We start from the raw sequence: 17,795 nt of genomic DNA, 5'->3' as shown, positions 1-17,795 counted from the left end.
TCCTCCCATTCAGGAAGTGATTGTTTGGTAGTGTGCTCAATCAGTGGGCTGCCACCCTCATGCCATCAGGTTCCTCTGGCTACACTCCAGCAGGTGGGGCAGGAAGAAGTGTGCAGTGCCGTCATCCGGCAACAATTCCAGGAATTCCAAGGGATTCAGCTCCATGGCAACCACCACAAGCGTTTCTGTTTTTATATAAAAAAAGCAATATTTCTGACAAAAGCCATGTGGATGACATGGAATATAATGTTAAAACATATAGACCAATTATGGCCATGTTCAAGCGCAGACAACTTCCTCCTTATTTTCTTACATCATTTATGCTTCAGTGGGTTCACGTCTAAAGAAAATCCTATTTACTGATCAAATTCACTTGATATGCCAATGCAAAAAAAAAATCACAATTTCCCTTCTCCTTTCATGCCAGTAAGTTATATGGCATTCTAATGTGAAACAATTCATGCCATTCACAATCTTCTCATGAACTCCCTGAAACTCTCAGAAAAGTTCTCCATACCTCTCAGGGCAGTCAGTAAGATGCTGTTCTCGTCGCCTGCTGCTCTGGTTCTCTCACACAGCTCAGGGAACAGCTTCTGCCACCACAAAGCCTAGCAACAACAATGCTGAACATCAGTCAAACTTTCCAGGGCATTCTGGTATGCTTGACAAAAGGGTCCCAGGTTAACAAGTCCTCTAATTGAAAAAACAGTTAAATGGAAAAACAGTGGTGCATTTCACTGCTTAGTCACTGTAGGTAGTAAGCACACAAGGTTATCAACAACAGACTTTTGGAAAATAAGGTCAGCTACCATTTTCTCGTTCTTTAGCTCGTCGTGCGCAAATGAGATGATGGCCTGCGGGCAGCGGTCCAGCAGCCGCTCGATTGAGCTCTCGGTGTGTCCGAGCCGCGTGGCACACAGCACGTGCACACTCAGTCCCGCGTTGTCAGAGTCCGGCAGCTGCTCCAGGAGAGGCAGGATGGAGGACACGTCCAACGTGGGGCCACACAACAGAGACTACAGCACACACAGAAGAAGAGGGACACAGCTGAAAAGTCATACCTAAACCTTATCATATCTTTTAAACACCCTGGAGCTTCACTGAAAAGGTAGACAAAAAAAGACGTGCACAAGTGATAAAGCTATCAACCATGGCTTCAAACCTCCATGAAGCTCACCCCCCCCTAATTTAAGGTTGACATCCACTGATGGGCAATGGTAATGGGTACACATAGTCACCTGAAGCTTCTGAAGGTCCTCCTGGTAGGCCTGTGTGCTCCGTGTGTGCACGGGCGTCAGAATGCCCACCCAGGGGTAGAGCTGTCCGTAATGGACACAAGAGTTCATCTAATAAAACAAACATAGGTTGGATGCGTTTTGTTATGATGAATATTACAGACTGAATGACCAATCAACCTGCACACCCATCACAGGAGCTCTAGCTTTGGAGTTCCAGTAACTGATTCAAAAAATGTGTTTCATGGACAAGTACAGTATTTCCTCATGGGACATCTTATCAGCTCAAACACCTTTATAGACCTAGTAGACCAAAGGCCATAGACAGCAAGTTAGAAGCTGTTGGTCAGAAGCATTCACACATGTATGCATGTGTGAAACACAAAGTATGCAGCTGAGGAGTGAAACGCTGATATGAATTTGTATGATGGATAGGTGGTTATGCGTACATTCACTGCTAAATCTAGCTGGAGGAAGTGATGTGGTGGGTGTCTGTAGCTATGCCTGTGTCTGGGGAACAGGGTTCAGGAGAATGCAGGTGATTTATAGCTGTGGGTCCAGGTGTGGTGGGTGAGGTGTGGGTCCAGGTGTGGTGGGTGAGGTGTGGGTCCAGGTGTCCAGGTCAGAGGCTTACCAGGTCGTCTGCGGTCTTGAGCGGCCTGGCCCTTGGCTGCTGGCGGTGGGTGATGCGGTCGGTGTAGACGGAGGTGAGGCGGAACAGCAGCTCCTGAATGACTCCCTCCTGAGAGGAAGCCACAAGCAGGGCCTCCCAGAAGTCCACCAGCAGCTGTGGGGTATCAGGAGCCTCGGGGTGCTCTTTGCACAGCTCCTGGAGAACACAAGGGAACAACAATGGGTTCATTGAAAATACTAAATGTGAATGAAAATGGATTGATCACCTTAGCTGAATGATGTAAAAATGTACACCTTTTTAGCATTGCATGGATTTCCCTTTTACAAACACTGTATATCACTGTTATTGCAAAAGTCATTATATTAATAGCACTTCATGTTATAACCTTTAGAGGCACTGACCTGGAAGAAGAGGTCTGCCTCCTCCAGTTTGACTTTGCTGTTCTCATGCAGGGCCACGGCAGCTGCCACCAACAGGCCCTCCTGGGATTGGTGAAGGTGGCGGGCCAGTGGCGTGGGCACCACAGTCTTCCCCCGGCCCAGCAGCAGCAGCTTGGGCTCCTCAATGAAGCCATACACCTGCAGCATCTAAGAGCAGGTAGAACAGCACGAACACAAGCAGCAACGCTCTTAGCCTCTTAAAAAAAGGGACAGGGTAGTGTTTTGGCCAAATGTTCTTTGCCAGTGTAAAGACAAAATCCAAAACAATATGCCTCATTTGAGTGCTTGAAGTGATTCCAAAAACTCAAGTAACTTTACACACCAGCTCACTACAGAAGCAGTTTGTTTGCTGCAAGCACAGATGATTGTCTCAAAGAGTAAGAAATGGACTTCATCTTTCAGTCCTGAGCGGAGATCCACATGATAGAATAAAACGAAACCCTCTCCACCAAAGTGTGGTGCTCCTCACCTCCGCATGGCGCTCCATCTGCTGTTGGTATAGCTGCATGTCCCCCATGCGCAGCGCCAAGGAGGCCGTGGCCAGGGTGAGAGTGACGGAGGGGGCTCCAGCGGCCTCCAGCCGGTCCAGGTGGGCCAGGGCAAAGGCCGGGTCGCACTTCAGCATGAAGGGGCTGCTCACCACATGGGGCAGCTGGGCAGGCTCGGCCACGCTGAAGATATCCAGCACTGTGTTGGCAGCCTCCTGAGTAACAAAGTATAACAAAACAAAAATAAAGAGTGGATATAGCTAGGTGGAACTGCAGTTCTTAAAAAATCCAGATATTTTTTTAACTCATGAACATGTCAAGCCTGCTCTGCCCCCTCCTCACACAATACACAGCCTGATGGACTGTGTTTTGAGACTAGCCTGTGTGTTTATGTATGTGCATGCTAGTGTGTGTGATATCAAAAAGTAATGTTGCAAAAAGCAAGGCAAGCAATTGCAATATGAAGCTTGAAGAATCTTAGTATATTCTAATACAACCTTTTCAAACTCCTCCCCTCTGGTAGGCGCTACAGATCACTGTTCACCAAAACCTCCAGACACTGGAAAACCTACTGAACAGCTAACCCACTGTGGCACTGTGCAATAACCCTGGACCAATATAATAACCACTGTTCAATTATACTCGCAATCATATAAATGTATGTTATCCTCAAATACAATACACATCCCACCCTTACAGTATAACCGTCATACTCTTACTGTCTTATATTTATCCCTGCACTTCTTGCACTCTCCACTTCTTTGCACTGTTTGTTGTGTTACAATTCACAGCTCCTGTATTTAGCCATTCCTCCTTGTATATACTTTCTTAGACTTCTTCGACCATTGCACTGTTTGTGTTTTATTGTTTGTGCCTCTATTGTGATGTATATTCTGTGTAAGCACACTGAGAGCTACTTTACCAAGTCAAATTCCTTGTTTGTGTAAACTTACTAACTAAACCTGATTCTGAGATAGACATATGGAGCAAATACAGCCTCTGTTCAGGGTTGCATGGCTTGCCCCTTCACATACCTGACTGAGCTCCTCCATGTCTTCCTCATAGAGAGAGTGCCTGAGGAAGAAGATGAAGCCTTTGCCATAGTCCGGAGGGGAGTTTGCCGTGGCCACGTTCCTCTTGATCACCTCAGTAACCGACAGCCCGGACATTTTGTAGTACGGAAGTGCCAGATGGCAGTCCCTCTTGTCAAACCTATAATCCAAACAGATACAGTGCGTAAGGAAATACCCTGTGTAGATTAAGCTGGCAGCTTCCAACCTTAACTGTTGTTCCGAGATGGCTACAGAAATAAATCAGGCACACAAAACCCCTCCATCCTCCAGGACTGCTTTTAGAAGGTGGCTAAATTCAGTATCACATTTTCAATATACGGCACATCAAGCTACCTATTTCCCCAGGCTCTACAAAACACACTGGTATTTTATGAAATATGTTTATATTCTGTAACAGATCTCATACTTATGATCCATCACCAGGTCGACTATAAACTAATTATCCATATTGTTCAAACTGATATTAGTACACCAGTGAGGTTTAGCACTAGTATTTGGGACACTTGGACCCTCTGAGAGAGCGGTACCTGCTGTAGCAGTCCCCGAGCTGGGCACAGTTCTCCTCGAATGCCTGCTGGATCTGTGTCCTGTCTGTGGGCTCAATGAGGGGGTCTAGCAGCGAGGCACGCAGTAACAGGTGAGCCTCACTCAGGAGGTGGATGCAGCTCAGAGAGAAGGGGTCTGACAACTCATACTTCTTACTGTACTCCACCTGAGATCGGACACACATCTCATTACAATCATGGACACATTCCACTCAGCCATACAAATATTATATTAAACTAACCATCATCATTTATTAAGTCTATTTTTTCCCCCTCAACATTCTTACAGTGACTGTGCTCAAGAGTTAAACTATTTCAAATGAGAGGCTTGTGAACCTCTACAGAGAACAGTGACCTAATGGAGTATGTTCCTCTGATATAAAGTTAGATTACATTCATTCGTAATGGGACAGGAGTGTTATTTCTGCACAGGTTCCAATCTGACATTCATACAATTTTAATGCAAGGTCTTATCAATATGTTTCAGCCATTTGCCTATGTCTCAAAATAGCCATGTTTTCAGAGCATGAATTATCCATCAAAAAACATGCTCAACATCAGATTGCATTACCATCTCTCTGTAGAGGGCGAGACTTGAGACTGTGTTCACCACATACAGGTTCCACCCATGGCCACTCTCAGTTGGCTCCTTAGGCTTGGTGATGGAGGTCTTTCTAGAGCTGCAGTTAAGGAGACAAGAGCGAGATTTTTTATGGGACAGCCTTCCGTCAACGGAAACACTCGTGGAAGAAGACCAGGGGCCGTATTCACAAAGAATCTTAGGGCTAAAAGTAGCTCATAAGTGGCGAATTTAGGAGAAACTCCTAAAAATAATGGGCGTGTCAGTCTTAAATGTAGGACTCCTAATTTTTTTTACTAAGAGCAATTCACAAAATATTTTATCCCTAAAAGTAGCACCTAAGTCTAGGACAGCTTAAAACTCCTCATGAGGACTCCTAAGTCACTAAGACCTATTCACAAAAAATCGTAAGATGGCTGCAGCCGACTTGGAATTGATAAAAGACATTGCTTAAACCGTGAAGGTATTAATAATGTCGTAGAATTAGCGCGGGATGCAATGACGCCTTTAAACAACGATGTGTCCCGAAGTGAAATGTTTGGAAACATAAAGATAGGCTATTTGGCTTCGCGGAAAACGCAAATGACGACACTGGGGATCATCATTCAGCCGTTTAATTCATCAAACTATCAACGCACTGTAGACCCCACATCATCCAACAGTTGGATGTATATGACTTGTGCATTTCAACGCAGAGCGGTCTGCAGCAGGTTTTTGAGAACTTACCAGCTGGATGCCGCTGGGGTGACAGTGGCTATTGGTCCTGGGACCAGTAGGCTTTCGCTGAGGCTATACGTTTCACGTTCGTTTCGCTTTGATCAATTAAGATTGGAGGGCTTAAAGGGCCGCATGTGCTGATATTTGAAGTGGTCAAGGGCTGGAAATATAATAGCCTTACAGTTTGCTGGGTGCTTTAATTATTACTGCCTTGATTACATGCAATTGCCATATTTTATATTGATCGCTTTATATTTCTCTTAACGTGCAAAGTGTCATTCCCGTTGGATGCACAAACTTGTCATCATGCGTGTGCATTCTGCTAACTGCACTGTCCACAACTATTTAATATGACTTAATTTGAAGCCTAGGTTATTCTCTTATTTTCAGTCGATATAGTGGGATTGTTAGAGAGACGTCACGAATGAGTTTTTAATGAGAGAGCCTGTCAACAACCAATCACCGTCCTCACCCCTTCTAAACTCGTGCATGAGAAGCGACGTCATCCATAGCAACGGAGTTTTTATCTTAAGCTTAGGAGTTGGTATTATCCTTAGTATGAGTAGGTCTCAGAGCCGTTGTGAATCACTTTTAAGAAATTACTCCTACGTAAAAGGTTTTAGCGCGAGTTAGGAGCACTCCTAGTGGTAAGATAAAAGGCTTTGTGAATACGGCCCCAGAGCTACTACAATTTGTAATCTCAATCTGTTTTAGACAGAAAGACATTCACCAAAGATTAGTTTTACAACAATAGTTATTGAGATTGCTAAGATTAGCCAAGCTGTTTGTCCTACCTGTGAATGTGTTTTGGGGACATTAAGAGTCACTTAGTAAATACTGGTGTCTAAAGCAATTATAACAAAGAAATGGCATGATAATTAACATCTAATGCCAAGCTGATTAACAATAGCTAAATAAGATCAAGATCTTGTGACTTCCCATGGAACTACCCTGCAACATCAACAGACTTAGTTTAACAAGTAGGTAGACATGTAAACAACATACTTTAGCTGATTGAAACCATACCTAGTCTGGCTTACTTCCCTGACAAATGCCAGTACCTCCCCCCACATTCCAAAATGACATTAGTCACACCAGAGGTCATCTCCACTACATACAGTTTATCTACTTGTCTTGAGTCTTGAGGATGCAATGAGCACTTTTCCCAATTATGTTCCCGAAGGAAGAACCTTCACTGGATAACAATGAGCTCAAAAGCTCATTTGTTGGGAAAAAAATCTAAAGTGCATGACTGGGCGGTTTAGTAGTTTAATGTTATAAGTGTGTGTATGTGTGTGTGTGTGTGTGTGTGTGTGCGTGGTAAGGGGCTGTAGAAGGAAACTCAGGGACAGAGGAATTCAGTTTGGCTTTCCTTGACGCACATAGCCAGTAGCGCGGGCAGGCACACACACACACACACACACACACACACACACACACACACACACACACACACACACACACACACACACACACACACACACACACACACACACACACACACACACACACACACACACACACACACACACACACACACACACACTCTCTCTCTCTCTCTCTCTCTCTCTCTCTCTCTTTGCCTACTGACCTTCCGGCTGCTGATCTCAATGTGTCCATGAGCCAGTTGTGTGAATCACTGCAACCCACAGACACAAGCATTACGACTAAAGAGATCAGAGACGACTTGCTGACACACACCATATTAACTGCATCAGTTATCATGGATTGCCTTGGTGTCGAATACTACGCCAAGGCAAAGCATACAGCACGGTTTCATCTGTGGGTTTTTCCTTGTTAGATGGCTTAAGTATTTACAGACAGCTTCCCCCCTCCTTCCTCCTTGCTGTGAAATTCCCTCCAAGCTGAGGGCTTTAATAAGGGGAATGTGGGTCATTGTGAAGAAAACCATCACATGACCACGAGGAACCTCCAACAAAACCACCAGAGCGCAACAGACCACTTGGAATATTTTTGAACGGGACACACAACAGTGCTGTTCTCGCCAGGTTAGACCACACACGGGTTAATGATCCACACGTCCGGGGAGACAGTTAATGGAGAGTTTAGGGGGATAGGAATTACCAAGGGATCAGGGACGGCGGGAAGCCATGGGACTTACAGGAAGGACCTGGATAGAAGGCTCTCCAAAGCAGGGTTGCTGGACGGCTCTATACCTACCGCTAGCAAAATCCCCGTTAGAGTTTTGTGATCTTTTGATTCGCTAAAACAAGATTTGCAATTGGTTACCTACATGTACACAGGACAAGATACAGGGCACTGAAGGAAAAACAAAATACACAAGGGATGTCATCAAATAATGCTATTCTCTTCCTCTATGAGTGGTAAGCTTGCTGTCCAAGGCGGACATAAGCCAAAACCCAAGTACTGAACACAGAATGAACTGGGAATGGTGACTGAACATGAGTGTGACCTACAGGCTTTTCCTGGCCGCTCTCTCCACATCCTCTTTGCTCTCCACATCTGCTGCCGTCAGAAGGACAATGTGGTTCCTATCATGGCAAAGGGCCTTCAGACCAATGAAGAGCTGGATGCGCAATGCACAAACCTCCATGGTGAAGGGAGGACAAGCCTAGACAAACACACACACACAAAAGTTATCCAAATAGCAGTGCAATTCAGGCCCTCTAATCTAATCAAGACCAGGGGCAGCACACACATTCAGGGGACACTGCAGCTTCAAAATTCAATGTATGCTGTATAGTTCTCCTAGCTGGTCTTGCTCTGTGGAGGGCAAATTCCACAGCATCTGTTAAGGCCATATATGGTGAACGCTGATCTTAACTGAGTGTAGATGATTCCAGTTAGAGGTTTTCTACAGATGACCTAAAATGAGGTTAACAGAACTGGGCTGCTGCTGTTTGGTTTGCGTCCCTCACTGAAATAAGTGAAGCTGTAGGAAGAGTTGTTAAAGAGACTTTTGTATTTTCACATGTCAACAGGATGCAGGCATGAGCTACAATAAGATTTTTCCCTTTAACCTTTTCCAATTTTCCTTGTAATTTTGAGCTTATTTTTCTATTGCCATCATGTTCACAAAGCTATGGTCAACTAGCTGACATTATTCATTTTTTTCACAGAGTGGGAGTGTAGCAATGTCTCTTCAGAAATGCCCCATCCCCCCCCCCCCCCCCCCCCCCCCATTCACATCAACCTGTACCACCTTTTAATCTCTCAACATCCTAGCCGACCTTGGCATGAGACTCAGCAAAGCTATACTTGCACATTTGCTAGGATAATCATACGGAACCCAGTGACCACAGACTTGCTGCTGCAGCAGCAGTGTAGAGGTCACTCCACTGTCTTGTTCTGTCTTGAATACCCTTACACAGGAGACTCACCTTAATGGTGGTGTCGATGCAGAGGTCACTCGACTGTCTCATTCTGTCTTGAACACCCTCACACAGGAGACTCACCTTAATGGTGGTGTCGATGTAGGGGTCCTCAGCCCTGGCAGCCACCGCACTACAGCGTGCAGAGAAACACTGAAGGGCATTTCTGGGACAGGGCACAGGGACAGAAATCAACACACACACACTTTTCATTCAGTGCTACAGAAATACTAGTGAGGAGGAAAATAGACAAATGAAAGCTCTATCAAATAGAGCAAAAAAAACAAAACTATTTTTTTTCGTGACTGTTCATTTTAATGTAAGGGGTCATTGGGATTAAATCCCTAACATCCATTTTAAACTCTGGAGGAGTACTTCAGTCTTACTTGGTGATGACATGGAGGAAATGGCTACTGAGCACAGCCTGCTGGGCCTTCTCCGGGTACTGGTAGGCCGAGACCAGCTCCACTAGGCCTTTGATACTGTACATGTAGCCAGTGTTGGGCAGGGAGAAGAAGCAGAACACGCAGGCAGGATCAGGGGGTTTGGCCTCACCGGCAGTCTCCTGGTTACCTGACCGCCATTACCCATGATGATAAAGACGGAGAAAGATACAGACTTACAGTGAGATAGATGGACAAAATTATACATGGTTTGATAAGTTTGTACAATTCAGACAATGTGATAGGTGCTTACTAGTGAGCACTGGGTAGAGCTGCAGGGAATGCAGACATGTATCCTCCACACTGTTGCCTTGGAAGAAATCAGGAGCAAAGCGCCTGGGTGGGTGAAAGTAGATTTGTTACAGAGCTGTTTCACGGAGGATGCCACTACTACTGAGCTGCTCAGTAACGTCTCTTCCTGCGAATCCCTAGTTGTGGCCATTAAGATCATTATATAAATCAATATACAATCAATATATAAATCAGGTCATACAATATAACAAGTATAAAGAATACTAGTAATGAGTATCACATGTGATGCATGACCATCAAAGGCATTCATGCTGGAGACCCACCTATATAAGATGTAGGTCACGCCTGTGTCGAAGCGGGACTCACTCTCCACACCAGTCCACTCCAGAGTAACACATACGCCACAGTCCTTGGCCTGTTCCCCCAGCATCTCCAGATGCTTTGGGAACATGAAGAAGTCATCTGGCTCCCTTTTCATCTCTGGACAAAGAATATTTAACAAAAATGATGCAAAAACAACTATGGTCACCTCCAACATGGCACTGTTTGCACATCACAGATAAGAGCTAGCTTGGTCTACTACACAAACACAGTAACTTTATCATTTGTCTGGACTATTTCACAGATTCAGATAAGAGAACCATCGCTTAAGATTTGGTTGGAACAGCAGTGACAATTGCTGTGTGTAGTGAAGCTTTACCATTGTCATCCATACCAGAGTCGCTGACATTGAGCCTGTCCTTTCGGGAAATCATGTCTTTTGGGACCAGGGCATGCAGTTGCAACTCCTGGTCTTCCTCCTCCTCCTTCTTCTGCTGCTGCTGCTCCTTCCCAATTTGGGGCTTCTGCAGCTGAAACACCAGGACCTCCAGATCAGCCTGCATGGCCACGTAGCCGGCGCACAGGGATACCTGCGAGGGCGTCCATCCTGGGATATGGAGGATGAGGAGACGCTCGAAATCCAGCACAGAGAGGCGGTCGTTTAGCACCTGTCGTCGTAAGGTGAACAGAACCAAGGTTTTGGCACAGCCCACTAGCAGGTCTCCCGTGAGAGGGCAACAGGCCATACAGAGAGGGGTCTCGAAAAGCGGGATTTCGATTATCTCCATCTGCTCCTTAGGAATGCCTCGGAGCGACGCAGAACCTCGTAGGAAATGGCCAAGCAACCGGACACCCACTCGCGTTTTCTCGGCCGCCTGGTAACGCCAGTTGGTATAAGCACGGAGGTAAGTGGCCTTATTTTTTTCCTCGATGGTAACAAGATAGTCTCCTGTAGAACAAAGTAATGACGAATATTAGGTTTCTTTCAGAGGAAATGGTTTTAACTGCACTTAAATAACTAAAGGGAAACGGTTACTTATATTTGTTTACACAACTTGATAGAAAACGTAATGTCATAATTAGACTTCTATAAGTAGAGAAAAATGTAGATATTTTGAGAAACCACTGATTTGCTGCAAACACAGCAAATAAGCTTTCAACAAGTTACTTTAGCAGTACAAAACACTTCTGTCTTGGATTACCTGTTTGACTGTGTAATATGCTATGGACTGTTCCCATTGTCGCAAATCGACAGATGAGAGGGCATCCTTCCTCTTGCATGTTGTACGCTTCGATCTTACATCCTCCGGCAGAGACGACGAAAAGAGCATCCCCGCCGCAACAAACTGGCCCGGGCTCTTGCTCGGTGGGAACAATGTGTTGGGATGCAAACGGATGGCAGTTATAAACATGAACCATTTTGTCTTATTGTACCGCGCTTCCAAGCAGAAACAGTGTTGATGGCAAGCCTACATAGTTCAGTCGCAGCGAAATAATCGCGTGTTTGTCCTTCACATGTAACCGGGTTGTAGTCCATGCACTACCACTTTCAGTCTGATCAATATCACATGTTCAGTCGTCTTGTGATGATCAGGCAGAAAACGTTGCGGTGATTGCCCTATCAAGATCCACTTCCTGCTTGACCAAAAACTATATTACGATAATAGATCTATTATCATTCTATGCGCTTTAAGATTATGATAATTTAGAGGATATCTGACCTCTTACTTATTCTCCATTCGAACCTCCTCAGTTAGACGATGGGGTTAGTTCCTGATTAGGGTACAGCGTGAAAGCGCTTCCCCTGCCGCGTATTCATTGGCCAGTCAATCTGTCAGACATTTCATTGGTTATGTACAAGGTTCCTGTGAACGCCACACATTCCGCAGCCATACGGAATACATTTCACCAGTGAATGCTTGCCTAAAACCACTTCTAACAAACACCAAAAGCACAATCTGTCTAATTCACATGGGACTGACATATTTTTAAGCTGTTCAATTGGTAAATAGTAAATGCAGTCATGTTGTATGGTTGTGTCAAAGACAGTGATGTGTAGGCCTATTGCTTGTGTCGGCCGTCTGTTGTATTTCTGTCATTCGGCTGGTCCTGAATATTTGGGACAAAACGCCGTCTGACTTGTCGCTACATTTGAGCATGGTAGCCTACTTGGATGAGTGGGAATAAACTCAAAAGATGATACCATGGCCTATACATAATAATTTATAAGAAAAGGAAGCCTTCATAAAAGGCTACTGGGGTTTTTGTTTGCCTCTGTATAAATGTTCATATCTCCTCACCTCTTCCGATGTATTTTCGTCGAAGACGACCTTAGAGAAGCCTACACCATGATGTATTTGTGTGTGGAAGTGGTCGTCGACTGTTTATTTACCTCCTCCCAATCTTGTTCTCCTCACACACAGTGAACGATGGTAGAGAGAGCAATCCTAAGGATGACAGAGAGGGGAATTCTAGCGATGGCAACCAACAGACATTGTATGGAGTCGGAGCTGCTTAACAACTTCTTATAATTCATCATCAAGAACCACTACAGAAGTGGAGGCGAATGTGGTCTGTACGGCCACTAAATCAACCGAGAGTAAACATGGTTCGTTGGAGTATGCTTTAATATATTGCAAACGGGATAGGCCTAAATGGTGGCAAAGAGCCTGCCTTCTTGATTTACTGCAATTGACTGCTACATTTGCCATTGTAGCTATAGGCTGTTTTCATATCGCTAAAGAACTGTGGGTGAGTATTGCCAACACACGTTTTCTACCTCGTCATTGTTGTTAGTTATCCATTCCATAAAAGACTCTTGATCATAGACTCTAAATGCATGGACAAAGAGCAACTGTCTGTTCTTAAAGTGCCCACCTTGTTGATGTACGGTGTTGATTTGAGTGGGGGTCTTATGCTCTCATCTGATTGGATGTTGTTTGTATACATGACGTTGCTGTACTGTATTTAAGCAGGTGCACATTAAATGATTGTTCTCTTTCTGGTAAAGTAATTCCGATGGCGAGTTGTGTGACCTATTCCTCCGTAAATGTATAGATAAGTAAACCGGTTATCCTACCCTAAGATGCACAACGCAACATACAGAATGCAGTAATGCTACTTTCACCATTGTAGCCATGCGATTCCCATATTGTTAACAGACCAACTATATGTTCTTTAATTATCATGAACAGCCCTCAACTGCCATCATGGCCATCGACAAAGGACTATCGCCATCCACCTCCTCATCACCTGAGGCCTCCCCCAAGCCATCCACCTCCTCATCATCTGAGGCCTCCCCCGAGCCATCCACCTCCTCATCACCTGAGGCCTCCCCCAAGCCATCCACCTCCTCATCACCTGAGGCCTCCCCCCAGCCATCCAACTCCTCATCACCTGAGGCCTTCGTCCAGGCAACCACTTCAGCTTCTGCGCTGCCCAGTTTGCCGGCTTTGTTCACCCCTTCCACCCCTCCAGCTGCAAAAAAAGAGGAAAAGAAAGGGGGAGCAGGATGACGGTGGCCTCGCCCGTGACAGGGCCGGTTTGAAGGAGCGCAGGCTGGCGCTATTAGGTACCATGTTGGGAGGAGATGAATTCGCCAGATTTGGCCAGACTGTGGGGAACATGATGAGGGCAGTGCCACCAGGGATACAGCGTACTGCGATGTCCAAGGTGGTCAACTATTTGCTTACGCAACAGGGCGTAGTCAGAGAGTTATTTTATTACTAGAAGTTTGTATTTTGCACCTTGTACTTTTGATAAACAGTTAGTTTGTATTTTGCACCTTGTACGTTTGCACTGTATTATTTCTTATTTTGCACATTATTTGTTTTATTACTTATTTTGTACCTGGCACTTTTCTTCCTTTGCAAATGTACAGTACCTTGTACTTTTCTTCTTTTATTACTTATTGTGCTACTTGTGGAGAACTACACCAGCCTTGACCACATCCAAGGCCTCCTCTGGAAGGAACTTAGGCGCACTCCAGAGAATTCTCCACCGTGCCGCCATGATACCAAAGGTATTTTCAATTACGCTCCTGGATCTGGAAAATCCGCTGCTCCCTGCTCAGATTTTCCCCTGATAATACAACAAAAAATGTGCGCCAACAAGAAGCAATGAATGTTTGGGTAGAAATTTGCCGAACTTTCCAGGGCTTGACAAAGCTCACTGCAATTTGGCTGTAACTCATTTAGCTGTTTCCACAGCTCCAACTCTGCATTCTCAACGGCCATTAGTTGTCCTTACTCCGATTTTATTTCCTGCCATACTTTGTCGGATAAGGACGAGGGGCGTAAGATACTGAAGCAAACCCTGAATATGCTGATCATAAAGTCAAATGACTCCATTCATTTGGACAGGGAGTTCGTAGTACCGCAATTTTTTGCGCGCCCCTCTGTCTGCAATTTCCCTATTGTAATATGCGTTCATAATATTGAATTACAGTGGCAATGCATGCGTCGTGCTGGGAACAGCGTGTGTCAGATAACTTTTGTAAGGGTTTGTTTGTGCTTTAATCACTATTCGTTTGTTTGTGCCTTGTGCACTGGCCAGGCTCAGCGCATGATTTCACACTCTCTCTCTTTTTCTTCTTCTCGTGTAGCAGAAGGTACGCACAGTGCGTACAGCCGTACGGCTGCAGGCACCGCTGGTTTGTGACATACCTGGAAATGGACGCATGAAGTTGTTGTGCAGAGGAAAAGCATCATCAGCGACAATCAGTTACTCCACCAATTCTTCTGTTGGTGAATTGCTTTGCGACACGCCCAACCCTTGGAGAACCATAAATTAAAACAAGTCCATCGACACAACTGCTCAAAGGGGTGCAGCCGCAGTCGCAGAACCAAAAATCGGCCTTTAGGGTAAAAAATTACCTTCTGTTGGAGTGGCTTACGCAATAGTTTGATTCTGGGAATGTTAATTGGTTTGTCGCTGATGATGCATTAATTGACTGATTAACTAGACGTAACGCAAAGCGTTACAAAATATGACCGCCGAACTGTTCAGTAGGTTTTGGCACAGAATGAGTCATGGTTGTCAGTGTGTTTGTGTGTTTTTATGTGTTTTGTGTGTGTAAATTGGTTTGTGTTTCATTTTTATGTATTAAAGGAATTATTTGTGCATGCGTACATATGTCTACTGTGTGTGTATGTGTGCATACGAATGTCTACTGTGTATGTGTGTGTATCTGTTGCAGTTTTGACCATGCATTATGGTGCAGTTTTGACCATGTCAGCCAGAGATACCTGCAATTACATCACCTCATGTTTGCTTTTTCATTTTTAAGTAGGTGGCGCTATACATAAAATGAGTGGTTATGGGATGGGTTGACATGGCCCCTTTAGACAAACATACAAAAAACATGTGGCCCTCCTAAGCCCTACAGTTCTCGGGGTATTCGTAGAAAACTGTGTCAGTCCACCTACAGGCCAGTAGGTGTACACTGTACAGTCACATAAAAAAAATAAAAATATTGTATGGCCCCCCATGGACAAAATTGCACGAAACTTGGCATGCATTCAGAGGGTCTCATAATGATCCAACACTTTCAATTTCGTGCACTTTCGACAATATATGCATAAGTTATAAGTGACTGGAGTTGTGAATAGTGCATAGTTTGAGGGTCTGCCACGCCCACACCCTTCAAACTTTGTAAAAGACTCTCATAACTTTTAATTCCCCATTGCTGAAGAGTAACCTGACCACGTTTGTAGGAATTACCATTAAATCTGTAGGAGGAGTTCAATCACATGCGAGGTGTGGAAACAAAGTGAAGTTTCCAACCACCAACAGGTGGCGCTATAGGTGATATCAGTCAGGCATATGTACGCGTTCGGGCCGGATCCACCATCCACCCTAAGACATTGTCTCTGGATCAAACAATGTACGCAACAGTTATAAGAGACTTTTTGTTTTGTGGCAAGCACTAACAAGTTGGCAAAGGGTCTGCCACGCCCACGCCTTCCGACTAATGAGAAAATCCAATATAAATTTTTGTCGCCCATGGCTGAAGAGTTGCCGGACCACATTTCAAGGAGTTACCATTAAAGCTGTCGGAGGAGTTCGATCAGATGCGAGGTGTGCAAACGCCGTCAAAACGCATCTTCCACTCGAAATGGCCGACTCCCTGTGGACCTGCCACCATGGCGACGAGAGACTTTTCGATGCGTCCAAGCATGATAAAGACGTGTACCGAATGTGTTTTACAACACTCCATTTTTGCTTTTTCATGTGTAACTAGGTGGCGCTATACATGAAATAAGTGGTAGTGGAATGGTTGACGTGGCCTCTTAAGACCGTCATACAAAAAAAAATGTGGTCCTCCTAAGCCCTACGGTTTTCGACTTATTCACAGAAAACTTAATCGCCCCACCCTCTCAGGGCTCCAGTCCGACCGAGGTGCAACGGATCAAAACGAAAATCAATGGTTCCACGCTAATCTAGTGGGGCTACATGTCCACCAAATTTCGTGCACCCCAGGGTTTCAGTGTCCCGGGAATCGTTGACAGAAAATCGGCCGGCTAAAAAAGAAAAAAAAAAACAACGACTAAACCTATATGTCATATAGGCGGTCATAATAATGCAAATCATGGTGCCCTGGTGTTCTCTTTCTTTTCTGCTTAGCATCAGTTTGCAGGATCCTCATATGTCATAGAAGAATCCTAACATGTACAAAACCCCTTCACAGGCTTCTCATAACTTTTTTATAGTTGATTTTAACATTATTCACCTCTTTTATAAACGCTATAAAAGCTATAGCCAACACTAAACTGATCTCTCAGAAACTCTGCAACCTATTCTATTCTGTGCCGTTAGTGCTGTAAGTGTTATGCTATCAACCACTCATTTTTGCAAGGACAAAAAGAGATTGCTGGCAGATGTTGACACAACACACAATAACTCAACACTGTCTGCTGGGCAGATGTTGACACAACTGCTGCTCTGATGAGGCATTGACCCTGAATAGAGCCTGTTTAAGTATTCTTCCAATGTGATTGATGCCAGTCACAAACATGCCATGAATAAATTACCATAATTAAGAAAACCACTGACATGCTGACAGTATACCATACTTGTGGTGAGAGAATTCTGAGATGTATTTCCCCAGAGAACCTCGAGATGAACATTTTCTGATCTGTTCAACATGTAAATGAGTTGGTCAGACCCCCATTGAATTCTGTTCCATGGTTTCCCTCTTATTAACCTCATCTGGGCGGTAAAAATAATCACTGGAATGGATTTATTTATGGCCACCGTGGTCAGAGCACGTCATGACACAAACAAACCTCAAGGAGGCACTAAAGTAAATGCTGAACATTTTGTGAGGTCAGCTGCCTTTGTGTGTCATAGTTAAAAGCCACATCCACAATGTTCTCCTATGAGAAATAATAGTAAAAATATACTTTGGTTCTCTGGGGTTAAGCTCTAAATGTATTTTCTGGTTTGAAAGCATGTAATGGAACTCAATAGAACCAGGGAAGAACCAGTTTAACTATTTAGTTACTCATTTGATTAGGTTTTTTCCCCTCAAGTTGTTTAACTGAAAGGTTTTTCTTGGTACATCATTAAAGGAATAGTATTGATTAATGGTTTTGTCTGACCAATTCACATCAAGGATACTTTTTTCACTTATTCACTTTATTCAACAGTTCACTTTCATCACTTACAGTACAGACTAGGTACAAGTCTATTCTCAAGGTAGGGTGTGATCTAG

The 17,795-nt window shown here is 44.5% G+C and overlaps 1 protein-coding gene across 2 annotated transcripts; it reads right to left on the bottom strand.

Moving 5' to 3' along the window:
- Window positions 1–57: 57 nt before the first annotated feature.
- hps3 (HPS3 biogenesis of lysosomal organelles complex 2 subunit 1) lies at window positions 58–11,500 on the bottom strand (the record flags this gene model as incomplete). Of its 2 annotated transcripts, XM_080858005.1 has the most annotated exons (19): window positions 58–185; window positions 518–608; window positions 810–1,016; window positions 1,239–1,346; window positions 1,870–2,064; window positions 2,271–2,456; window positions 2,779–3,012; window positions 3,832–4,009; window positions 4,398–4,582; window positions 4,987–5,095; window positions 7,304–7,351; window positions 7,835–7,936; window positions 8,151–8,305; window positions 9,150–9,231; window positions 9,452–9,638; window positions 9,762–9,844; window positions 10,084–10,240; window positions 10,461–11,030; window positions 11,284–11,500. In XM_080858005.1, 19 exons carry the CDS (start codon window positions 11,498–11,500, stop codon window positions 58–60), a joined length of 3,222 nt encoding a protein of 1,073 aa, XP_080714131.1. The 2 variants fall into 2 exon arrangements, with proteins under 2 accessions (XP_080714131.1, XP_080714132.1); XM_080858006.1 differs by lacking the exon at window positions 7,304–7,351.
- Between the last annotated feature and the right edge of the window lie 6,295 nt (window positions 11,501–17,795).

The sequence above is a fragment of the Sprattus sprattus genome, assembly GCF_963457725.1.
Source record: "Sprattus sprattus genome assembly, chromosome: 2".
Lineage (NCBI taxonomy): Eukaryota > Metazoa > Chordata > Actinopteri > Clupeiformes > Clupeidae > Sprattus > Sprattus sprattus.
This window is presented reverse-complemented; position numbering and strand designations above follow the sequence as displayed.